This window comes from Notothenia rossii (assembly GCF_949606895.1).
Source record: "Notothenia rossii genome assembly, chromosome: 11".
NCBI lineage: Eukaryota > Metazoa > Chordata > Actinopteri > Perciformes > Nototheniidae > Notothenia > Notothenia rossii.
The window spans coordinates 32,531,844-32,552,081 of record NC_136910.1 but is presented as its reverse complement, the minus strand read 5'-3'; the positions used below and the strand labels follow the sequence as shown (position 1 = coordinate 32,552,081).

Sequence of the window (20,238 nt, the reverse complement as noted above, 5' to 3'; positions counted from 1 at the left end):
CCGAGGCATAGCAGCGGGTGTGGGAGAAGTTCGGAGAAGACATGGAAAAGGACTTTCGGGCGGCACCAAAGTTGTTCTGGAAAACTGTCCGACACCTCAGGAGGGGGAAGCAGTTGTGCAATCCAAGCTGTGTACAGTAAGAATAGGACGTTGTTGACCTCAACTGATGGAGTGTTAGGGCGTTGGAAGGAACACTTTGAGGAACTCCTGAACCCGACAACTCCGCCCTCTATGTTAGAGGCAGAGCTGGAGTATGACGGGGGATCAACACCAATCTCCCGGGGGGTGGTCACTCAGGTCGTCAAACAACTTCACAGTTGCAATGCCCCGGGGATGGATGAGATCCGCCCAGAAATGCTGAAGGCTCTGGGTGTTGAGGGACTGTCATGGTTGACACGTCTCATCAACGTTGCGTGGAAGTCGGAAACAGTACCGAAGGAGTGGCAGACCGGGGTGGTGGTTCCCCTTTTTAAAAAGGCGGATCAGAGGGTGTGTGCCAATTACAGAGGCATCACACTACTCAGCTTCCCCGGGAAAGTTTACTCTAAGGTACTCGAAAGGAGGGTCAGGTCGATTGTCGAACCTCAGATTGAGGAGGAACAATGCGGATTCCGTCCTGGTCGTGGAACGACGGATCAGCTTTTTACTCTCGCAAGGATCCTGGAGGGGGCCTGGGAGTACGCTTATCCAGTCTACATGTGTTTTGTAGACTTGGAGAAGGCGTATGACTGGGTTCCCAGGGAGTTACTGTGGGAGGTGCTGCGGGAGTATGGGATGAGGGGGTCTCTACTCAGGGCCATCCAATCTCTGTACTCCCAAAGCGAGAGCTGTGTCCGGGTCCTCGGCAGTAAGTCGGACCCATTTACGGTGTGGGTTGGCCTCCGCCAAGGCTGCGCTTTGTCACCAATCCTGTTTGTAATATACATGGATCGGATTTCGAGGCGTAGTCGTGGGGGAGGGGGTCTGCAGTTCGGTGGACTAAGGATTGCACCACTGCTTTTTGCAGATGATGTGGTTCCGATGGCTTCATCGGTCTGCGACCTTCAGCATTCGGATCGGTTCGCAACCGAGTGTGAAGCGGCTGGGATGAGGATCAGCACTTCCACTGCAGTTGCTTTACCGCACCGTTGTGACGAAAAGGGAGCTGAGCCAGAAGGCAAAGCTCTCTGTCTACCGGGCCATTTTCGTTCCTACCCTCACTTTTGGTCATGAAGGATGGGTCATGACCGAAAGAACGAGATTGCGGGTACAAGCGGCCGAGATGGGTTTTCTCCGCAGGGTGGCTGGTGTCTCCCTTAGGGATAAGGTGAGAAGTTCGGTCATCCGGGAGGGACTCGGAGTTGAACCGCTCCTCCTTCACGTCGAAAGGAGCCAGTTGAGGTGGTTCGGGCAACTAGTTAGGATGCCACCTGAGCGCCTCCCTAGGGAGGTGTTCCAGGCACGTCCAGCTGGGAAGAGACCAAGGGGTAGACCTAGGACCTGGTGGAGGGATTATATCTCTTCGCTGGCCTGGGAGCGCCTTGGGATCCCCCAGTCAGAGCTGGTTGATGTGGCCAGGGAAAAGAAAGTTTGGGGCTCTCTGCTGGAACTGCTACCTCCGCGACCCGACCACGGATAAGCGGGAGAAGATTGATGGATGGATGGATGGATGGATTTGTTGTATCCGGTTGTAAGCAGGTTTATTTCTGCTTTAAAATGTGCTGTTTCAACACCGGGGTCTCTGGGGATTAAATCACTTTTCCCGACAGTCTTATTGCCGTTGTCTTTGTCACTATTGGAGGAAATAAAAAATAAAAAAGCTTTGAACTGTGACTAACAGATTTGTTTGATGTGGCCCACTCATTACACAGTTCCTCTTATTACAGTAATAACAGTCTGTGTTGGTCCTGCTGAATGTACTGCCGTTTCACCATGGTAAAAACCACATTCGCAACGAGGAGTTAAATTACAGGAAATATTTCACTTTCAATCTTCACATGTGTTGTTACCAGAATGGAGCTTCAGTCTTGTAATTTAATAAATTAATGATATGAATAATTGATCATCAACATAGCCATCAATAACTTCTTCACTTATCAACTCATTGGGTATGTATTCTTTTTACACCTACTGGTAACATTTGAAAGATTGATAGCAGTACTGTACTAATGATGAACCACCAAAACAGGGCCACAAAATGTGGACAACAGTTTAAAGACACTGACTTCTTGGCTCTCATGATGAGGGAGGCGAAGGAGAGACTCTGGTGGCGCTCGTCGTGGTGCAAGGGCTGATGGGCCAGAAGGAGACTGTAGTCCAGCACATTGAGCCTCCGCAGGAAGTGTGTGTCGATCTCCACCTGCTGCAGGAGCCAGGCCCGCTGCCGCTCTGCACACACATACAGTTTATGTGTAAATGAATTTGATTTTAGATAGTACATACAAATTAAAAGGAATGGGACAGTGTACAATATACTGCTGTCCTGATGGGGGTTAAATATGCTCTCTGTACCCTTACACAGCCTCATATGACCAATATTGGCGCATTAACATTGAAAGAAAAAGTATAAAAGTATTAGTATCAGAAAGTACTTCAAGTAAAATAAGTAATATTAGTCATAATTCAGAATTGCCCATTTCATAATAACAAAAAGGAAGATATTATTATGGTATTATATCAATTGGTAGATTAATATACATATCACAGAGCTCATTAGAATCATTTTGAATAATACTGTGACTTTATACGTAAAATTCATCAGATTATTTCTGTAATCTGAAGCTTGTATAAACGGTAGTTATTTTGAAATTCCCTCTCTGTACAGTTGTCATGAATGAAATTAGCTTTGTATCTGGCTGAAAACAGGCTTATTTCTTCCCATTTATTTTTTGGACGTCTCAACAAAGGGGTCGTTGTCTTTCATTTGTGGTTTGACGCTTGCACAGCACACATTAACAGCACATTCTGTACCAAGAGAGATGTACTGCCCTTCAAAGTTGAGGTCTTTGAGAACCACGATGATGTGGCTCCCCTCCGGCGCAGGCTCCGTCCAACGGCTCACCTCGCAGCCCTTAATGTCGTACCTGGCCATACAAACACACATCAACCCACACACACAGGGGCGCCGTAAGGGTGTGAAAAGTTAGGACGATTCTAAGGGCCCGTGACTGACAGGTGCCCAGACAATTTTAGAACATTAAGAAAAACATTTTTAAGTAACCAATGTGATATCCTTTCATGGGGTCCAAAATCCCTGGCGGCGCCCCTGCACACACACTGTCTGTTCCTGTGTCTGACACTCATTCCACTCATATGTCGACCTGTGGGCCATCAGATCAGGCTTACCTGGCATTGAGTCGATCATCAGGATAAAACACACTTTGCATTACAATGAAGTATTTCTGCAAAGGACAAGTAAAACAAAGTGAGTGCTTCCCAAGGTTTCTAACACTGCTTAATAACAACCACAACCATTCATAAAATGTTTCTGTACCTTCTGCCTGTGTGGGATGTTGATCCTATGAACACCTTGAAAAAACAGTGAGAAATAACTCAGTCCAAAGCAAAAGATTATCTGATTTATTGTCATATACAGTACAATGTTGAGGTAGCTGTACTTCATTGTGTGCTTCTTTATACTACTGATGTATTTGACTGACTTGGTGACTAACTACTTCTCTTATATATTCTGAATTACCTTTTTTGCTTATGGCCCTAAACTAGGTATATAGTATATCAGTGCTCTATTTTTCCCCTCCCATTTATCATCTCATGGCCCTTCAGATTTATGGGGAGCCTTTTGAGGGGAGCCCCCTAGGTTGATAACCGCGGCAATAAACAGCCAAGGTATATAAAGTGTTTAACCTAGTTCCATCTGCAGCAGCTACAACAGTAACACGCTGCTTACATGTAGGAGTTTGAATTAAGACATTTTTCATGTATACAAATTATTCATGGAGTATTTATACATTGTTGCACCAAGGTTTTCCGTCGAGAATGTGAGATTACACAAATGTTGGTTGAACAATCTCAAAGTGTGTGAGGCTTTCAGACAAGACATTTTGGTAAATAACGCTAAATGGTCGGACTTCATGGCAGATGTGGGAGACAAAGAAGACGTAAGGAGCACGCTAAGATAGGAACAGGCGAAGGGACGGAGCAGGTGTAAATCTTGGTCTGGCTTTTCATTGCTGGCGAGCGCTAAATAAAGGCTGCCGTTGGTTGTTATTAAGTAATATATGTGTCTTGTGTGTCTTGTGTTGTTGCACGTGCTTATTGTGTTAGCAAAGTGTTCCATGCAATAGTTGTTTTCATTGTAACATAATCGTGACAAATGTACAAATACATCCATCCAAATGTACAACAGTGGTGTAAAAGTGAATTGCACTATGAAACAGAGGAGATGCTTGATTTGCAAAATGACTGATCATCACATAATATTGCCTCAAAACTATTTGCAATAAAAGAAAATCTGCAAATGAAAACCAACAGTATATTTCAGTTAGCTAGCCTCAGAGTTCTTATTCTGCTTTGTTTAGATACAGTATCTTGGCCGAAAATAATCTGTGATGGTGTGTGAGTGTGTGCGTCTGTGTGTGTGTGAGTGTGTGTACCTAGGAACTTGACCAGCAGTGAGTGGGGGAATCTCTTCAGATGTTCCACGTAGATCTTCAGGTTGCTCAGAAGGAATTTGATTTCCCTTTTGTTCTGCGTCTTCAAAAATAAACTTTTATCATTCCTGAAAGTTCAAGAGCACCAAGTGAGAACATTTCTGTATCAGTTATCTAGCCACTCAAAGAAAGAAAACAACACATTTTTTATATCTATTTTGGTCTCAGATTTACTAACACCAAATACTCAGTAGTGATATAATCTGTCCCTCTGCTTTGAGATGAAAGAAGCATTACAGTGACTCAGCGTATTGAGTGGTTCCGTTGCAAGATGTGAGGTTTAAGTTATGACTTATTCACTCACGTCACTAACGATATGTTCTATGGCATACTCATATTTATTTGTAGTATTTTAAACGACAATAAAGGTCTATAATATATTCATATTTATTCTGTATTGTTTATCATACTGTCCATATATTCCTGATCCATAGCGTATTCCTTTCTATACTGCTGTATATAATGTGTATACCTCGATATACTGTTCATAGTGTAAATACTGTCAGATGTATATATTTATATTATACTATAAATAACTCTGCCCTTTATTTTTTGCATTGGTTAGATGCTAATTCCGTTTTGTTGTCAATGACAATAATGTTGAATATAATCTTATTTAATCTTTAATAAACATTTAGGTTTTTAGTTAGGCAAATATGATTCTAATAAAAAATAAAAGTGACTCAGAGGAACCATCATGTGTGTTATTGAGTTGGAAGGTGACTCACGTGAGGAAGAAGTCAGCCTTGCTCTTGGAGTTGCTGATGAACTGCAGGTAGCAGCTGCTGGAGCTCAGAGACTGCTGGTACTCCTGCTCCGAGACCCCCAGAGCCCCCCGCAGGAGGGAGAACACCGGGCCCGCAAAGGTCTCCATGGTGAAGTCCTACATACGCGCGCACACACACACGCACGCACGCACGCACGCACGCACGCACGCACGCACGCACGCACGCACACACACACACACACACACACACACACACACACACACACACACACACACACATTACCAGGGTTGGGAGTGTTACTTTAAAATGTAACATCTACAATAAATGTAATCAGTAACCTACTCTGAGTATCAAAATAGAAAAGTGATGTTATCTGATTACTTTCTGTTAGTTTTGGATTACCTCATAATCAAATGAAATGAAAATATAAAAAAAGAGAAAATAATTATCAATAAGATTTTTTTTACTTTAATGTATGCAACCTTAGAAAAGAAGGAACCAAGATACTTCTGGTAACAGTAATAGCTAACAATGTTGTTTAAGCTTTACTTTATTTAACATCAATCAAAAGCAAACTGTATTTTAGTTTAATAAATCAGGTGTCCGCCGACTGCATTTAAAAAATACATGTATTTAAAAATAAATAAGAATTAAAGTAGCTTCAATATAACCCATGAAGAAAATTCAGTTAGTCTACCTAGAATATATCCATCTTCATTTCAAAATATTGCAACACTGTCATCCTGTTAGTAATCTCTATTGAATAATGTTACCTTTTTTCTATCCTGATTACGTCATCTCATTACATGTAATCAGTTACTCCCTAAGCCTGCTAACTGTTGGTGAAAACAAGAATAATGAATTTGAGGCCTGTTAGTGATGGAGACATATCATCCACCTACCTTATGAATCTGAGTGACCTCTAATCTGTAATCCTCATCAGACAGTTCATTCTAGAGCAGGAGAAAGGGCAGAGATGCCATTAAGATTAGAAGGATTCATTATTTAATCATTAAGCTAAATGAAGGTATATATACAGTAACTGTTGTACATATAACTGCAGGTTTTAGATACAGTATATACATAAAGTAAATTCATTGTATAGAAACTAAGTATTTGAAAAGAGGAATGGAAATTAATATGAACACTATAGCTGCTGCAAATCAATAATCCCTGAAGCATTGTGGCCAAATGAAAGATTTGAAATGCCTGGCTGAAAAAAGAAATCCAAAAATGTTGTTAATAAGTACGATGGGACATCATTTTCCATGCCCCATAATGACATATCACAACACAGAAAACAAGTCAATACAAGTACAATTGACTTGCGTTTCCTGTTTTGGCAGACTAAATGGTGTGATGATTGATGAATGATACAGAGCTTCCAACACAGAGCAGTAGTAGCAGAACTGTAGTCTCATGATGATATTCACAGGAAGAGTGAAAACCATGACCTGCTGGTGGCGTCAGAGGATCATCTGAGTCATTAGGATTCATCCTCAGGGACCAAAAAGTAAGGATGGATCCAAAGTGGTGGACTGACTCGAGCGTAGCTAGAAATCAAGCTAGATTGAGTTCAAGCCACAATGTGATCTGCAGCAACACAGGCTCCACAAAGGCCCACTGATTGCTGACATGTGCCTGCTCTCTGCCAGAAAACTGTCCTGTCTGTATTCATGAAAATAAATTCAGATTTAGTCTATTTATGATGATTTCAGCTCAAAAATCATGTCATGCAGCTCTCCCCTATATGAAAGTAGATAAGACGCTTTTCATTTAAAAAAGTATCGATATCGGTATCGGCGATACTGGCTCTGAAATACTTGGCATCGGATCGAATCCAGATTTTGTGGTATCACCCACCCCCTACAGTCCGTGGCTTCAGCTGCGGGAGATGCAGTTTACGCATAGCTCCCCTTCCGCAGGCGTAACGTATTTATGTATTTTGAAACTGCCACTCGATTGAATTGGCTCTAACGATTCAAAAAAGGTGTCAATCACCCAAATCGACCAATGGGTTCCAGAGATAGGATCTTGCATAAGTATAAATAAAGGCAGTATAGCTGGTTTACGCACACGCCCACAATTTTTACGCAGCATAGTATAGCATAGCATAGCATAGCATAGCATAGCATAGCATAGCATGTCCCGTCCCGTTGTCATCGATCAGCGAAACAGCAGGATTTGTTTTCTTTGTCTTCATTGTAACAATGGCAGCCAGAAAGAAGACTTTTTTGTCCGTCGAGGAGGCATTGGACATCGTATTTCAGGACTCTCCGTCGGAAGATAGTGATCTCCTCAAGCATAAAGGGGACAGTAATGACTCTGATTATGAACCTCAGTCACCGGCAGTGTTGGGTGTAACGCGTTACAAAAGTAACGGAGTTACAGTAATATATTAATTTTTGCTGTAACGAAGTAATGTAACGCATTACTAATGAAATGTGGGTAATATATTACCCGTTACAATACTCAGTAACGCAGTTACAACAGATTTTAACCCGAAATTAAATGGTGTTTTGTTTTTTAAGAATGTACTAACAAAGCGAGACATACCGACACCGGACAAATTGTGCGGGTAGATTAGTAAACCTGGTGTTTACCCTTCAGGCTTCGCGTCGAGATCTTCGGGGAAGTTGAACGTTATGCAACCATTCAAAAAAGAAAACGTAGCGAAAAATACAAACAACAAATTGTGTCTGGTGCGCATGACCTGCTCCGTTGCACGTGCATCATTTCCAAAGTGCTTCCACAGCAGTGACACACATCTGATCTGTGGATAATCATTTATACAAAAATGGTTAAAGCAACCATTATTAAACGCCAGCAACACTGCATCTACTGCAGACAGTAGCAACAGGTCAGATGCGGACATCACGTTACCGTCCGTTGTGGACACTAGCTTACTCCCGCCTGACTCGCCAGCCCCGGAGCAGCAGTCTTGTCGCCCGAAACTACGCCGCCCCTCTGCGGCCCGCAGGTGCCAGGTATATTTAAACAACTACCCGCCTGTACAGTGGGGTAAGGCGGTCATTTTGCAGCTTGTGGTATAAAAATAGACAATGGCTAGAATATTCATGTGAAAATAGTACCATATTCTGACATGCCTGTAGAAATGTTGGGTCAAAAATAATGCATACAATAGCACAGATGCCTTCACCACGAATCGCTACAAAAATATCTCATATCCTAAGCTTATTATCAACGAGCTGATGTTGCAGCTGAAATGTTCTCCAGGTCACAAAGTCAACCTAACATGATGATGTGATACCAGTTTTCAAGTACAGTAAATATTCTCTTCCCAGCGTATATGATGGGACCAAGGTGATGATGTAGTAGGCTACATGGTTTTAATAATACTTTTGCCTTTCAATGTTTGCCATTTCAAACCATGAGCATGGTTTAAATAATATTTGCCTGGATTTACAATATGTTAACCTTCATTATAGTCCTTGACAGCGGTTGGTACTGCTGTATTAACAACGTGTCACATGTTAAGAGTTTACAATCAGAATGGAGTATTCAACTAAGCCGTGTAATACAAGTTGTTAGTAGCCTTAAGGGCCTACACAGTTGTTATGCTATACCACATTGCCCTTCACTGGATGCATAATGAGCTGCACTAAACTACATTTTAGCATTTAAAATACCTAGCTATTCTTTTGCGGTTATTTTGGTGAAAGTAACTAAAAAGTAACTAAAGTAGTGTAACTCATTACATTTCAGAGACAGTAATATTGTAATGTAACTTATTACTTTCTAAAGAGAGTAATAAGTAATATGTAATATATTACATTTTGGAAGTAACTTGCCCAACACTGGTCACCGGAAAGGTATGTAATCTCTCTGTTTGTATCTATTACTTATTTATTAGGTGTAAGAGTATTCATCTATAGTAATTTCACACACGTGACAATAACACGACGGCATCCATCTTGTGATATAATGTTCTTTCAAACACTCAACAACAAACAAAGAAGATGGATGTTGTTTCTTGTTCTTGTTGTTGAAAGAAACAAGACATATACATGTTGAATTTAACACGGTATTACATTACATTTCATTTAGCTGACGCTTTTATCCAAAGTGACTTACAATTATTACAATTATTACTTATATTATATATACACACATGCATATATATATATATATATATATATATATATATATAAATATATGACAGACGGAATATTATTACATATTGAAAAGATTATATGAACCCTGTCTCACGTAATTTACACGGTATACATTTTGAGTGATATAATGTTATTTCACACACTCAAAATTGAGGTTCTACTGTTGTTGTAGAGAAATTGTTTCTGATTTGAGTTACATTTTTGAAAATACAAGCCAGACAATTACTCTATTTGTTTTTTCCACATTTGTTTTCACAGTGAGGAAGGCGATGATGATATGGCTTCTGGATGCCCGAGTATTATGGGGAAGATGCCACCAAGGTCAGGAGGTACTGCAGGAGGTGCTCTGATGCTGGCAACAAAAGGGTGAAGACACCTGTGTACTGCAGGAAGTGTCAGGTCCCTCTGTGCTTCACTACCAAAAATAACTGTTAAAGGGCATGGCATGACTTACTGGAGTAATACTGTAACATTCAGGGTTTGTATAAAAAGAAAAAAAAATTACCCAAAAAATGCTGTATTGTATTGTGTGTTGCTAATTTTTCTTAAATAAATCTGCTCCAGTTGGAGTCAAATGTTTCCTAAGTTTCCTAATTTTTATTGTGCAAGTAACATGCATCTCATGCAAAGAGGGAACTTCCCACACACACGCACACACACACACACACACACACACACACACACACACACACACACACACACACACACACACACATATACACACACACAGACACTTTTTTCACTATTATTATTATTATTTTTTAATGAATACCTATAGTGATAATTAAATGTTATACAATGATGAGTTTAAATGGCACTGATGGAACCAAATGTGCCCAAAGCTTAGTCAGCTTGGACTTTTTTTTGCTAAATCTCTCTAAAAAGGTAAATTCTCACTTGTTTTGCCTCAATCTTGTTATATGTTATACTTTGGATTCCTAAAGCTTTTAGGCTACTAACCCATCATTCAAGGGTGGTTTTCACTATAAGTAATGGGTTTTATTTGGGCGGAGACAAGGATTTACACTTTTTTACTATATGTTCCACCTGGATTTACTCTGACACTGAAACATCTTTATTGATTCTGACACTTCTACACCCAACTCACAGATTTGACTTTGCTTTGATAAATTAAATTATTCATATAACCCTTTTAGAAGTTAAGTTATAGTCCTTTTTTTGGGCATGTCATTTTCAAGCCTGAAACCTGAAAAACAGGCTTGGGGCTTAAGAGGTTTTAAAGAAGGGGTGGGCTGGATGTATACCTCAATGTAATAGGAGAGTATAGTTGCAATGCCAAATAAATATAAAATGTGATTAATTCTCCAAAAGTTACAAAAATATATAATAAAGTATGGGAAAATCAAACAAACGACCAATAAAAAAAGAGCATGTTACAAACAACATGAACATATGACATGAAATACATTATTCAAATTTCAATTGAAGAACAAAAATTACACTTTTTGGTAAAAAACATTTTTTTTCAATCAGAGCTTTAAACTCTCTGAGGAAGATAAAACCATTAACAGCTACACTGTAAAATATTACCATGATTTTACAATATTTAGCTGTAATATTTTACAATAAATTACTGTTTTACCACTTTACAGTCTTTACCTGTAATGTTCACAATATAACACTGTAGTTTAGAATTTCACAGTGAAATCAATACAGGCACAGTTAATTACTGTGAATGTACAGGATCAATGATTACCAGGATTTCACAACATGTTACTCTATTATTTCACAGTAAAATACTGTATTCAGACCACCCTCTGTGATAACACAACAAATTAAGTGATTTTCTTGCTTTTATCGCTCTTGCTTGGCTTTAAATACTAATTTCTTTCTTTGGTGCAGGTTGTACTTAAATAGAAAGGGGCACCGCTGCATGCCTTAAAATAAACGATGCAACATATAAATCTATGTAAAATTGAAATTGTTGTCGTGGCTTAGTGTTTTCAGGTGCTTCCTGGGCATTAATCCTGAGACGGGCTCGAAAGCCAAAAAGAGGCATGGCAATTTAAACCCCCTTGTCAGCACATTCTCCAGAAAAATGGTTGACTTTGAGTGGATGTCTGTGTAGACATGTGTTAAGTCAGTGCTCCCCTCCTTGTTTTCTTTTCTGTCTCCCTGGCTCCGCCTCTGCCCATGTGCACCTGGTCTGCCCCTGGCTCCGCCTCTGCCCAGGTGTTCCAAATTCCACTCAGCCGTGTGTATATATAAAGAGAAGCTGGAGGAGAAGGATGTCTTGCCTATCCTGACGCCGGAGACACTGTCCTTATAATACCTCTGTGCCATTTTGAGCTGTAGGCCATATTTTTGCAGATGTGTTTATGTTTAGCCTGGAGGACCTGGTAGTCCAGTTTTCGCGGCTTTATTTTGTTTCCAATAGGGTTTATATTTTATTTCTGGTTAGGGGGGGAGGGGGAGCTCTGGGTCCTACGGTCCGTGGTGTGGCTGGCTCGGGTTCGGTCCTTCTGTTTGTTCCTTTTGGCCAGTCCCCCAGACCTCTTTTTGTTTCCCATTTCGCTTGTGTGAGCAAACGGCTGATTATCAATAAATGCTCGTTACCAAGTACCGGTTATTGCGTGTATTCTTTCATGTTGCGGGTCTCAGCACGAGCCACTACCGCGGAGTAGAGGTTGGGGCCGTAACAACATTTCCAAGACACTGTGAAATGTACTTTGCACTTCAATGGAGTAATAAAAAGTTAAAATGGGCATTTTCTTTGTTGTTCTTTGTTGATTGAGCTGATTGAATTGTGTAGTTATGGTAAAATCCCAGTCAAATTTACAATATATTATCGCATTATTTAGATTTGTATATTTACAGCAAATTACTGGCTACTGTGTTGCTTTACTTCTACAGTAATAGTGTGAACATACAGGTAGTTACATACAGGTAGTTACTGTAATTTATGTACAGCAAGGTACCATAATACCACAGCTCTGTACTGCTATATCACAGTAATTCCATGGGCATGGCAACTGTAAAGTCACAGTATTTAGTTGTACTTTTATTCTAATTTACTGTAAAATATCTACAGTAAATTACTTTGAAATATTTACAGTCAATTACTGTGAAATATTTACATTAAATTACTGTGAAATCCATGCAACTAGTAGCCAGTAATTTACTGTAATTTTACAGCCAAACATTTTACAGTGTACTAAGTCAAGTGAAAATCATGACATCTGTTATTAAGAGTAAGGGAGTTTACCCAGCATAGCTATGTGAATATACCAATGCTGCTTAGTCTTATAAAAGCCAAGATAAAAGATCATAAAGTCACAGTGATGTGTACGGGACAATGTACGGTGGCCAACAGGTGCAACGGGGCTACAACAGCACAAAACACTTCCAAGAGAAACTAGTGCACTTTCATAAAACGATGCAAATACAGAAACACAAATGTGCCACAACAAAAAATGAAGAAACATCTTCAGCAACGTGACAACACATACATTTAGAAAACATTCACCAATGTGAGGAAACTTGGACAGCATTTACAAATGTACTAAACACAATGGAACAAAAAAAGTGACGCACACAGCTGGGACCGGATTGTTGTTGCAATCAGGGATCATAAAGTTGGCCGAGTGTCTCTGTTAGCAGAGTTAGTCTGTTTCATAGTTGTTAGTGTTTTTACACAAAGTCGAGACAGCATGCATGTGAACTATACAATACATAGTAGAACACTTCAAACAGAGCCAGATAAAAGGTTTCCTGTTCCTGTTTTCTGAAAATAAAAACCCAACATTACCCGTTTTTTCAGCAAGCAAGGCAAGTTTATTTATATAGCACCTTTCAACACAAGGCAATTCAAAGTGCTTTACAACAATGAAAGACATTAAGAAAATGGCATTTAAAAACAGTCATTAAAAAGCAAAGACAATAAAATAAACAATAAAGCCCACCTTGCGGTATGCAGCCCACCCTGCATACCGCTCTCCAAGCCTTGTTTATGAGGGGATTCTTTTCAGCCATGCTATTTGTTCATTTTCCCATAAAGGAGGAAAATAACTTGTTAGAGGAAGCTCTTTCACAATGTTTCATATCAATGTCTGAACGTCACAAAATCTTCAGCAGATACAAACTGAAGCCGTTCTGGTATCAAAACTGTGTCTATTACAGCTAATCAAATAATGAAAACACCATGATTGTGTCTCCTCTCTTAATAGATACCAGTATCTGCTTAAATAGATGTAGTATAAGTATGACAATGTTGGGACATGCTGACACACTTGCTTTGACCACTGTAACCATGGCTACCCTCAAAACAACCAGCAATTCAATTGTATGGATTAGAATTTCTAATGTAGACCATGCTGCAACATTACCTTTCCTTCATTCACCATTCATTTATCTGATAATACACTAAAGTATTTTCTTTAAACATAGAGCTTGTTCCTTCATTCAAACATAATGTCGCAAAAATGTTACATCCAAATCTACAAATTACGTTTTGTAAAGCTAACTGCAAATACTGGCTAAAAATGGTTTACGTTAGAAACAATAATGTCATAAGAAAAGCCAATGTGACTGTTGAAACTCAGGTCAGATTCCATGACTACACCTAGATTTCTGTCTTTATCTGTTGTTTTGAACATTGCAGACTGAAGCTCAGCGCTAACATTTATACCTTCTGCCTTGGCTCCAAAAACCATTACCTCAGTTCTTTGTTTAATTGGAGAAAGTTCTGACAGATCCAGTCATTGATTTGTTCAATGTACTTACTCAGTGTTTGCATTGGAGCATAGTCTCCTGGTGAAATGGTTATGTAAATGTGTGTGTCATCCGCATAGCTATGGTAACTTATTTTGTTGTTTTTCATTATCTGAGTCAGTGGTAGCATGTAGATGTTAAAGAGAAGAGGCCCCAAGATGGAGCCTTGAGGAACCCCACATGTCATATTTGTCAACTCAGATGTGTATTTATCTATAGAAACAACGTTTTTTCTGTCCTTTAAGTAGAATTCAAACCAATTTAGAACTGTTGCCGAAAGTCCCATCCAGTTTTCTAGTCGGTCGAGCAATATGTATAACAGTAGATTATGATAAAACATGCCTCACTGTCTGGTAGTCTGAACGGCAAAACTCTACGTGCTTGAGACCTTTTCCCAACATGACATGGCCCACGTTCACAAAGACACATCCGTGAGAGGAACTTTACTGAGTCCCGACCAGAGATGGGTGAAGTATTCAGATCTTGTACTTAAAGGTCCCATGTCATGCTTTTCCGGTTACTACCCGTCCTCTTGTGTGTTATGAAGGTTTTTATGCATGTAAAAGGTTTGCAAAGTCACAAACCCTCAAAGTACACCCTGTAGCGAGTAAAACTATAACACAGAAAAGACCTGTCTCTGCTGCCCCAGAACGCCTCGTTGGAGATTTTTCTGGTTCTTGCTGGGTACAGTGACGTGCCCATACCCAAATAGAGCCAATGGTCCAAATGGACCAATCCGTGGAGCTCCTCACACACACACACTCTCTCAGCGGCGAAACTGTGACTCGCTGGGGGGGGGGGGGGGGGGCTAGTGGAACCTCGCAGCGGCTAAACTGTGGGGCGCTTACACTGTAGGTGCGCCGCGTTTGGGGGTGCGGGTGCTAGTGGAGCCTTGCAGATGGGGGTGCTGCAGCCCCCTCGCCCCACGCAGCAACCAGGAAATGACACCAGTAACCCAGCTCACACTGTCCGCTCCTCACAGCAGTGAGCCCCGCAACGTCCCGCCAACACAGCACCCAGACCCCACGCAGCATTCTCATCTGTTTGTCATTACTGGTGTAATTTTCTGGTTGCTAACAAACGCCATTGTAACAAAAGGTGGACTCATCAGAACAGAGTGGACGAGCTGACCAATCAGAGCACAGTGGGCTCATAGGGGGGGGGGGGGTAGGATCTCCAGCAAGCCGTGTAGGACAGAGAGTGAATACACATACTATACAGAGATGCTGTATGAGAATACAATGTGAGTTTGGAACATTGAACAATGTAAATATATTCTAGTATACCTCAACAATGGAATTACAGTATGTTCAGTAGAAATGGCCATGACATGGGACCTGTAAATAAAAGTAGAAGTACCAGAGTGTAGGAATACTCTGTTATGAGTAAAAGTCCTACATTCAAAATGTTAAAATAGTAGTAGTAATAGTAGTACTTATGTAAGTAAAAGTAAAAGTATTGGCATCAAAATATAGTTAAAGTAGCAAAAGTAAAAATATTCCTTGTACAGATTGGTCCATTTCAGAATAATAAATATGATATGTTTTATAATGATTGATCATGAAAGTGTTCTCAAAGCTGGCAAAGGTGCAGCTCGTTTGAATTACTTTGTATACTGCAGAGTAGCTTGTGAGTTTACTCCAGGTGGAACTAAAGTCTGATTTAAGAGTTGACTATATTTCTGATCATCAATCAAAATCTGTAAAGTAACTCAAGGTATTCAATAAATGTAGTGGAGTAATAGTATACCATTTACCTTTGAAGTGTGGTACAATTACAAAGTAACATAATGTGGAAATATTCAAGTAAAGTACTTCAACATTGTAATTTAGTAGAGTATTGGAACAGTAGAGTAAATGTACCTACTAACCTAGTTATTCGTATTAATATTCTGTACAAACTTTAAAATCCACTGAGACAAATGTAAGATTTGTAATATTGGGTTATATAAATAAACTTTGATTGATTGATTGAGTTACTTAACACCACTGGACATTCTCCCTGTGAGCCCATCTTATCACACATCATCTGTGTTGGACCTTAAAACACAGTGTTCCTGTGTCTAATCCCTGCAACCAGGTACCAACATTTTTAGTCACATAATAATAACAATAATAATAATAATAATAATTCTATACATTTATTAGTGCGCTTTTCCGAATGCTCAAAGTGCTTTACATTACATATTACACATATCAGACATGTAACAGTGAATACTGTGGACAAAAACCACATAACCAGGAATTGTGTGAAAATTGCTGTCAAAATTAAACTGTATCTGTTATATTTGAACGAAGTAATGTATTAAAAAAAGGGAAGGGGTAAAGAATCTTTAGCAACTGTATGTTTTCTGTTAAAAGTCATATTTGGCGTGTGTGTGGGGGGGGGGGAGTGTTGTGTTCTGTTGTGTTTTAGGGACTCTGCAGATACAACACAACAGTTGTTGTCATGCAACAGCCAGCTGACTCAGCAGTGTGTAGGTTGGGATTAAGGTCATGTGACCGTTCATTCAGCAGCAGGGTGGGCTGCATACCGCTCTCCAAGCCTTGTTTATGAGGGGATTCTTTTCAGCCATGCTATTTGTTCATTTTCCCATAAAGGAGGAAAATAACTTGTTAGAGGAAGCTCTTTCACAATGTTTCATATCAATGTCTGAACGTCACAAAATCTTATACAGATGTAGGTTACAAAATGTTTCTAGGTGTTAAGTGATCTTTAACTCTGAACTGAAACGTTAGCGCTCATGTGTTTTACGTCACCAAATCTCTTTTCTTTTTATAATCTGAAAATCAGAGGGTTTTTATTTCACACTTTTCACACCGAGAGATGAGTGCTTTCTGAATGCAGAAGGCTTCATTCATAAAATACATTAAATGATTAGAAGACCTGCACTCTTGGAGCATAATGAGGGACATTAGGGGATTTAAATAGATTTTAGGTATGATTGATGAGGCCTTTCCATTTAGGGCTTTGTAGGTTAAAAGAAAAGTTTTACATTTGATTATGGACTTTACTGGGAGCCAGTGTAGAGCTGCTAACAATGGAGTGATGTGGTCCTTTTTCCTGTTTGGGGCCAAGTCAAATGACCTTTTTTTGTCAGAATTTAATGATAAATAGTTCCTTAAAATATTTCCTAATGACAACATATATTGAGAGAAGCAAATGGGTCCAAGGACAGAACCTTGCAGCACTCCATGATTGAGTGTGGATTTCATGGAACATGAGCAGATACAAACTGAAGCCGTTCTGGTATCAAAACTGTGTTCATTTACACCTAATCAAATAATGAAAACACCATGATTGTGTCTCCTCTCTTAACAGATACCAGTATCTGCTTAAATAGATGTAGTATAAGTATGACAATGTTGGGACATGCTGACACACTTGCTTTGACCACTGTAACCATGGCTACCCTCAAAACAACCAGGAATTCAATTTTATGGATTAGAACTTCTAATGTAGACCATGCCGCAACATTACCTTTCGTTCATTCACCATTCATTTCTCTGATAATACACTAAAGTATTTTCTTTAAACATAGAGCTTGTTCCTTCATTCAAACATATAGCAAAAATGTTACATCCAAATCTACAAATTATGTTTTGTAAAGCTGACTCCAAATACTGGCTAAAAATTGTTTACGTTAGAAACAATAATGTCATAAGAAAAGCCACCATAATTACAGACCTGCTGCACCACCACACCCCTTCCCGCTGCCTCCGCTCATCAGAAGCCAACCTCCTATCCATCCCCACCCGCACCAGTCACCGGACCTGGGGGGACAAAGCCTTCTCCGTCGCTGCCCCCTCCCTCTGGAACTCACTCCCACAACCCATCAGAGACTGCACCGACCTCACCACCTTCAAAAAACTCACAAAAACTCATCTCTTCAATCTGGCTTTTAATGTGTGATTGTTTTTGTATTATTTGACTTTAACTTGAACTATATATTTATTTGTTGTTCCTTTCTTCTCTTTTCTTTTCTCTTCACTATTATCTGTAAAGCATCTTTGAGCACCTGTAAAAGCGCTAACAAATTAAATCTATTATTATTATTATTATTATTATCATAATAATAAAGTACAATACAATATAAACTAATTATGGAAAAAGGAAGTGGCCAGAGATGTGGGACCAGAGGCCCTGGTCCCACATCTGGATCCACTGTTCCTATATGAGCATGCATCTACTGCATCTTATTAAGATATGCAGGACTTATGCAGGTTCTAGGGAGAGGAGGGGGGAGCAACAGGGTCCAGCGCCCAATGAGCTTGGAACCCCCTGTGGCCCCCCTCCAAAAGAAGACGATTATAACGCAATCTGATAAAGTTGTGGCAAATACAGTACTGTGCAGTAACTTACTGGTTTTTTTCATTGGATTGGGTTACAAGCAATTAAAATATATCTGTTTTCATCTAACTGGTTATATTCACAGGACCACTTTCTACTCACTCTCGGTGCATTATCAATGGTGCTTTGGGAGGCTGCTGCCAGACCCTCCTTCATCATGCAGGTCAGGCTGTAGAACTTGTGCTGCTCATCGATCTCAAACAGGCCCAGAAGCTTCCACTGCTGCCTCAAACCCCCCCACCTCTTCCTCTTCACCGTGCCAGAGCGCTGGCGGTGGGCAGACCTCCCCAGGCCACCGTCAGCCGCTGACATCTCCATCCTAGATACAGAGACAGCAACACAGAACGTATGACTGCTGACACCTGACATTGACCTGTGAACACAGGAGAGGTGTTCAGAGCTACAACAGACACAATTAAAGAGTAAGTTAAGGACAAGTAAGCCAGTGACTGACACAAAAGAAAGCTGACAGACGGTTGAGTCTTTAACAGAAATACTATGGAAACCAACAGAAAGGGAAAATAGCTTTAGGGCCTGTGCTGTTATTAATGGCATCAGATGGTCTCCAAACCACCACATGTTTTGATTCAAATCTATTTTTAAACTATATCTACATTTGTTACAATAAATGAGGGGAAAATATTTGTGTAAATGTATATCAGTGTAGATTGTGATTTGCAAAGTGAGGCGAGGCCTCCTTTTATGCAGTGAGATGCGCGTACATTCAGGTAGGCCCGCCCCGGGGCCGGCTACGTCTATAGAAGTCTCAGTGGATGAATGCTTGCATGATATGATCAAGGGGAGTATCCATAGAGTCCAGTAGGGGGCTCCGCCTGTGTTGATAGAGTGGCAAATTCCCTCCCTTTCCGGTGGACCTCCATGGGACCTTCATTTGGAAAAATCCTGTATTGAAGTCAATGGAGAGAAAAAGATTATCTTTCGATCCCGTTTGAATTGTGCCACGAATTACACATATGATGTTTGTCAATTTAAAAGATAATTTTGCAAGTCAAAAAAAAAAAAATGTGTCGTAAAACTGTGAAGTAACACATTTCTTTTGTGTGAAGCGCTCAATGAACTACAACTCTGGTCTTGCATACGTCACCAACACCAAGATGGCCGTCACGTTAGCACATTTCACCTCTTTCTTTCAGAATGAAGTGAAAAGTATTAAAAGAGGTGAAAATCACTACAAGTCTGGCCATGTTGAGAGCTGTACATACACAAAAGGGAGTTAGTCGGTTCCGTAAGAGCCAGCATGCGGGACCGGCTTTACAAGGTTTTGGTGAGTAACACGAGTGTAATGTGTAACGTTAATGTACGGACTCTGGGATTTGTAGTCTTTCTAGTTGCGTATTTTTCATAGTCTTATATTTCAACAGTTTTAAGACAAAATGTGACTTTTTTGACATGGAAATTATTTTTTAAGATTGACAAACATCATATGTGTAATTCATGGCACAATTCAAACGGGATCGAAAGAAACGTTTTCTCTCTCCATTGACTTCAATACATAATTTTTCAGAAATAAGGTCCCATGGGGCGGAAGTAGAAGCGTGACTTCGCCACTCTATATAACTAGGGTTACCATAGGTAACCCCTCGTTTTCTCAAACAGCATCTCTGTATAGTATGTGTATTCACT

General features: G+C 40.1%; 1 protein-coding gene across 3 annotated transcripts in view; it reads right to left on the bottom strand.

Annotated features, from left to right (window-relative positions):
• The window catches only part of pip5kl1 (phosphatidylinositol-4-phosphate 5-kinase-like 1), an 88,872-nt gene that overhangs the window by 63,554 nt on the left and 5,080 nt on the right, over positions 1–20,238 (bottom strand). For all 3 annotated transcript variants that reach the window (XM_079660641.1, XM_079660642.1, XM_079660640.1), the window contains exons 2-9: positions 18,697–18,913; positions 6,280–6,330; positions 5,378–5,532; positions 4,593–4,717; positions 3,473–3,507; positions 3,325–3,380; positions 2,950–3,062; positions 2,205–2,367 (exon numbers count right to left, since the gene is read on the bottom strand). In XM_079660641.1, coding sequence (XP_079516767.1) covers positions 2,205–2,367; positions 2,950–3,062; positions 3,325–3,380; positions 3,473–3,507; positions 4,593–4,717; positions 5,378–5,532; positions 6,280–6,330; positions 18,697–18,912 — 914 coding nt within the window. In that variant the 5' untranslated portion in view covers position 18,913. The remainder of the gene's footprint in view (positions 1–2,204; positions 2,368–2,949; positions 3,063–3,324; positions 3,381–3,472; positions 3,508–4,592; positions 4,718–5,377; positions 5,533–6,279; positions 6,331–18,696; positions 18,914–20,238) is intronic.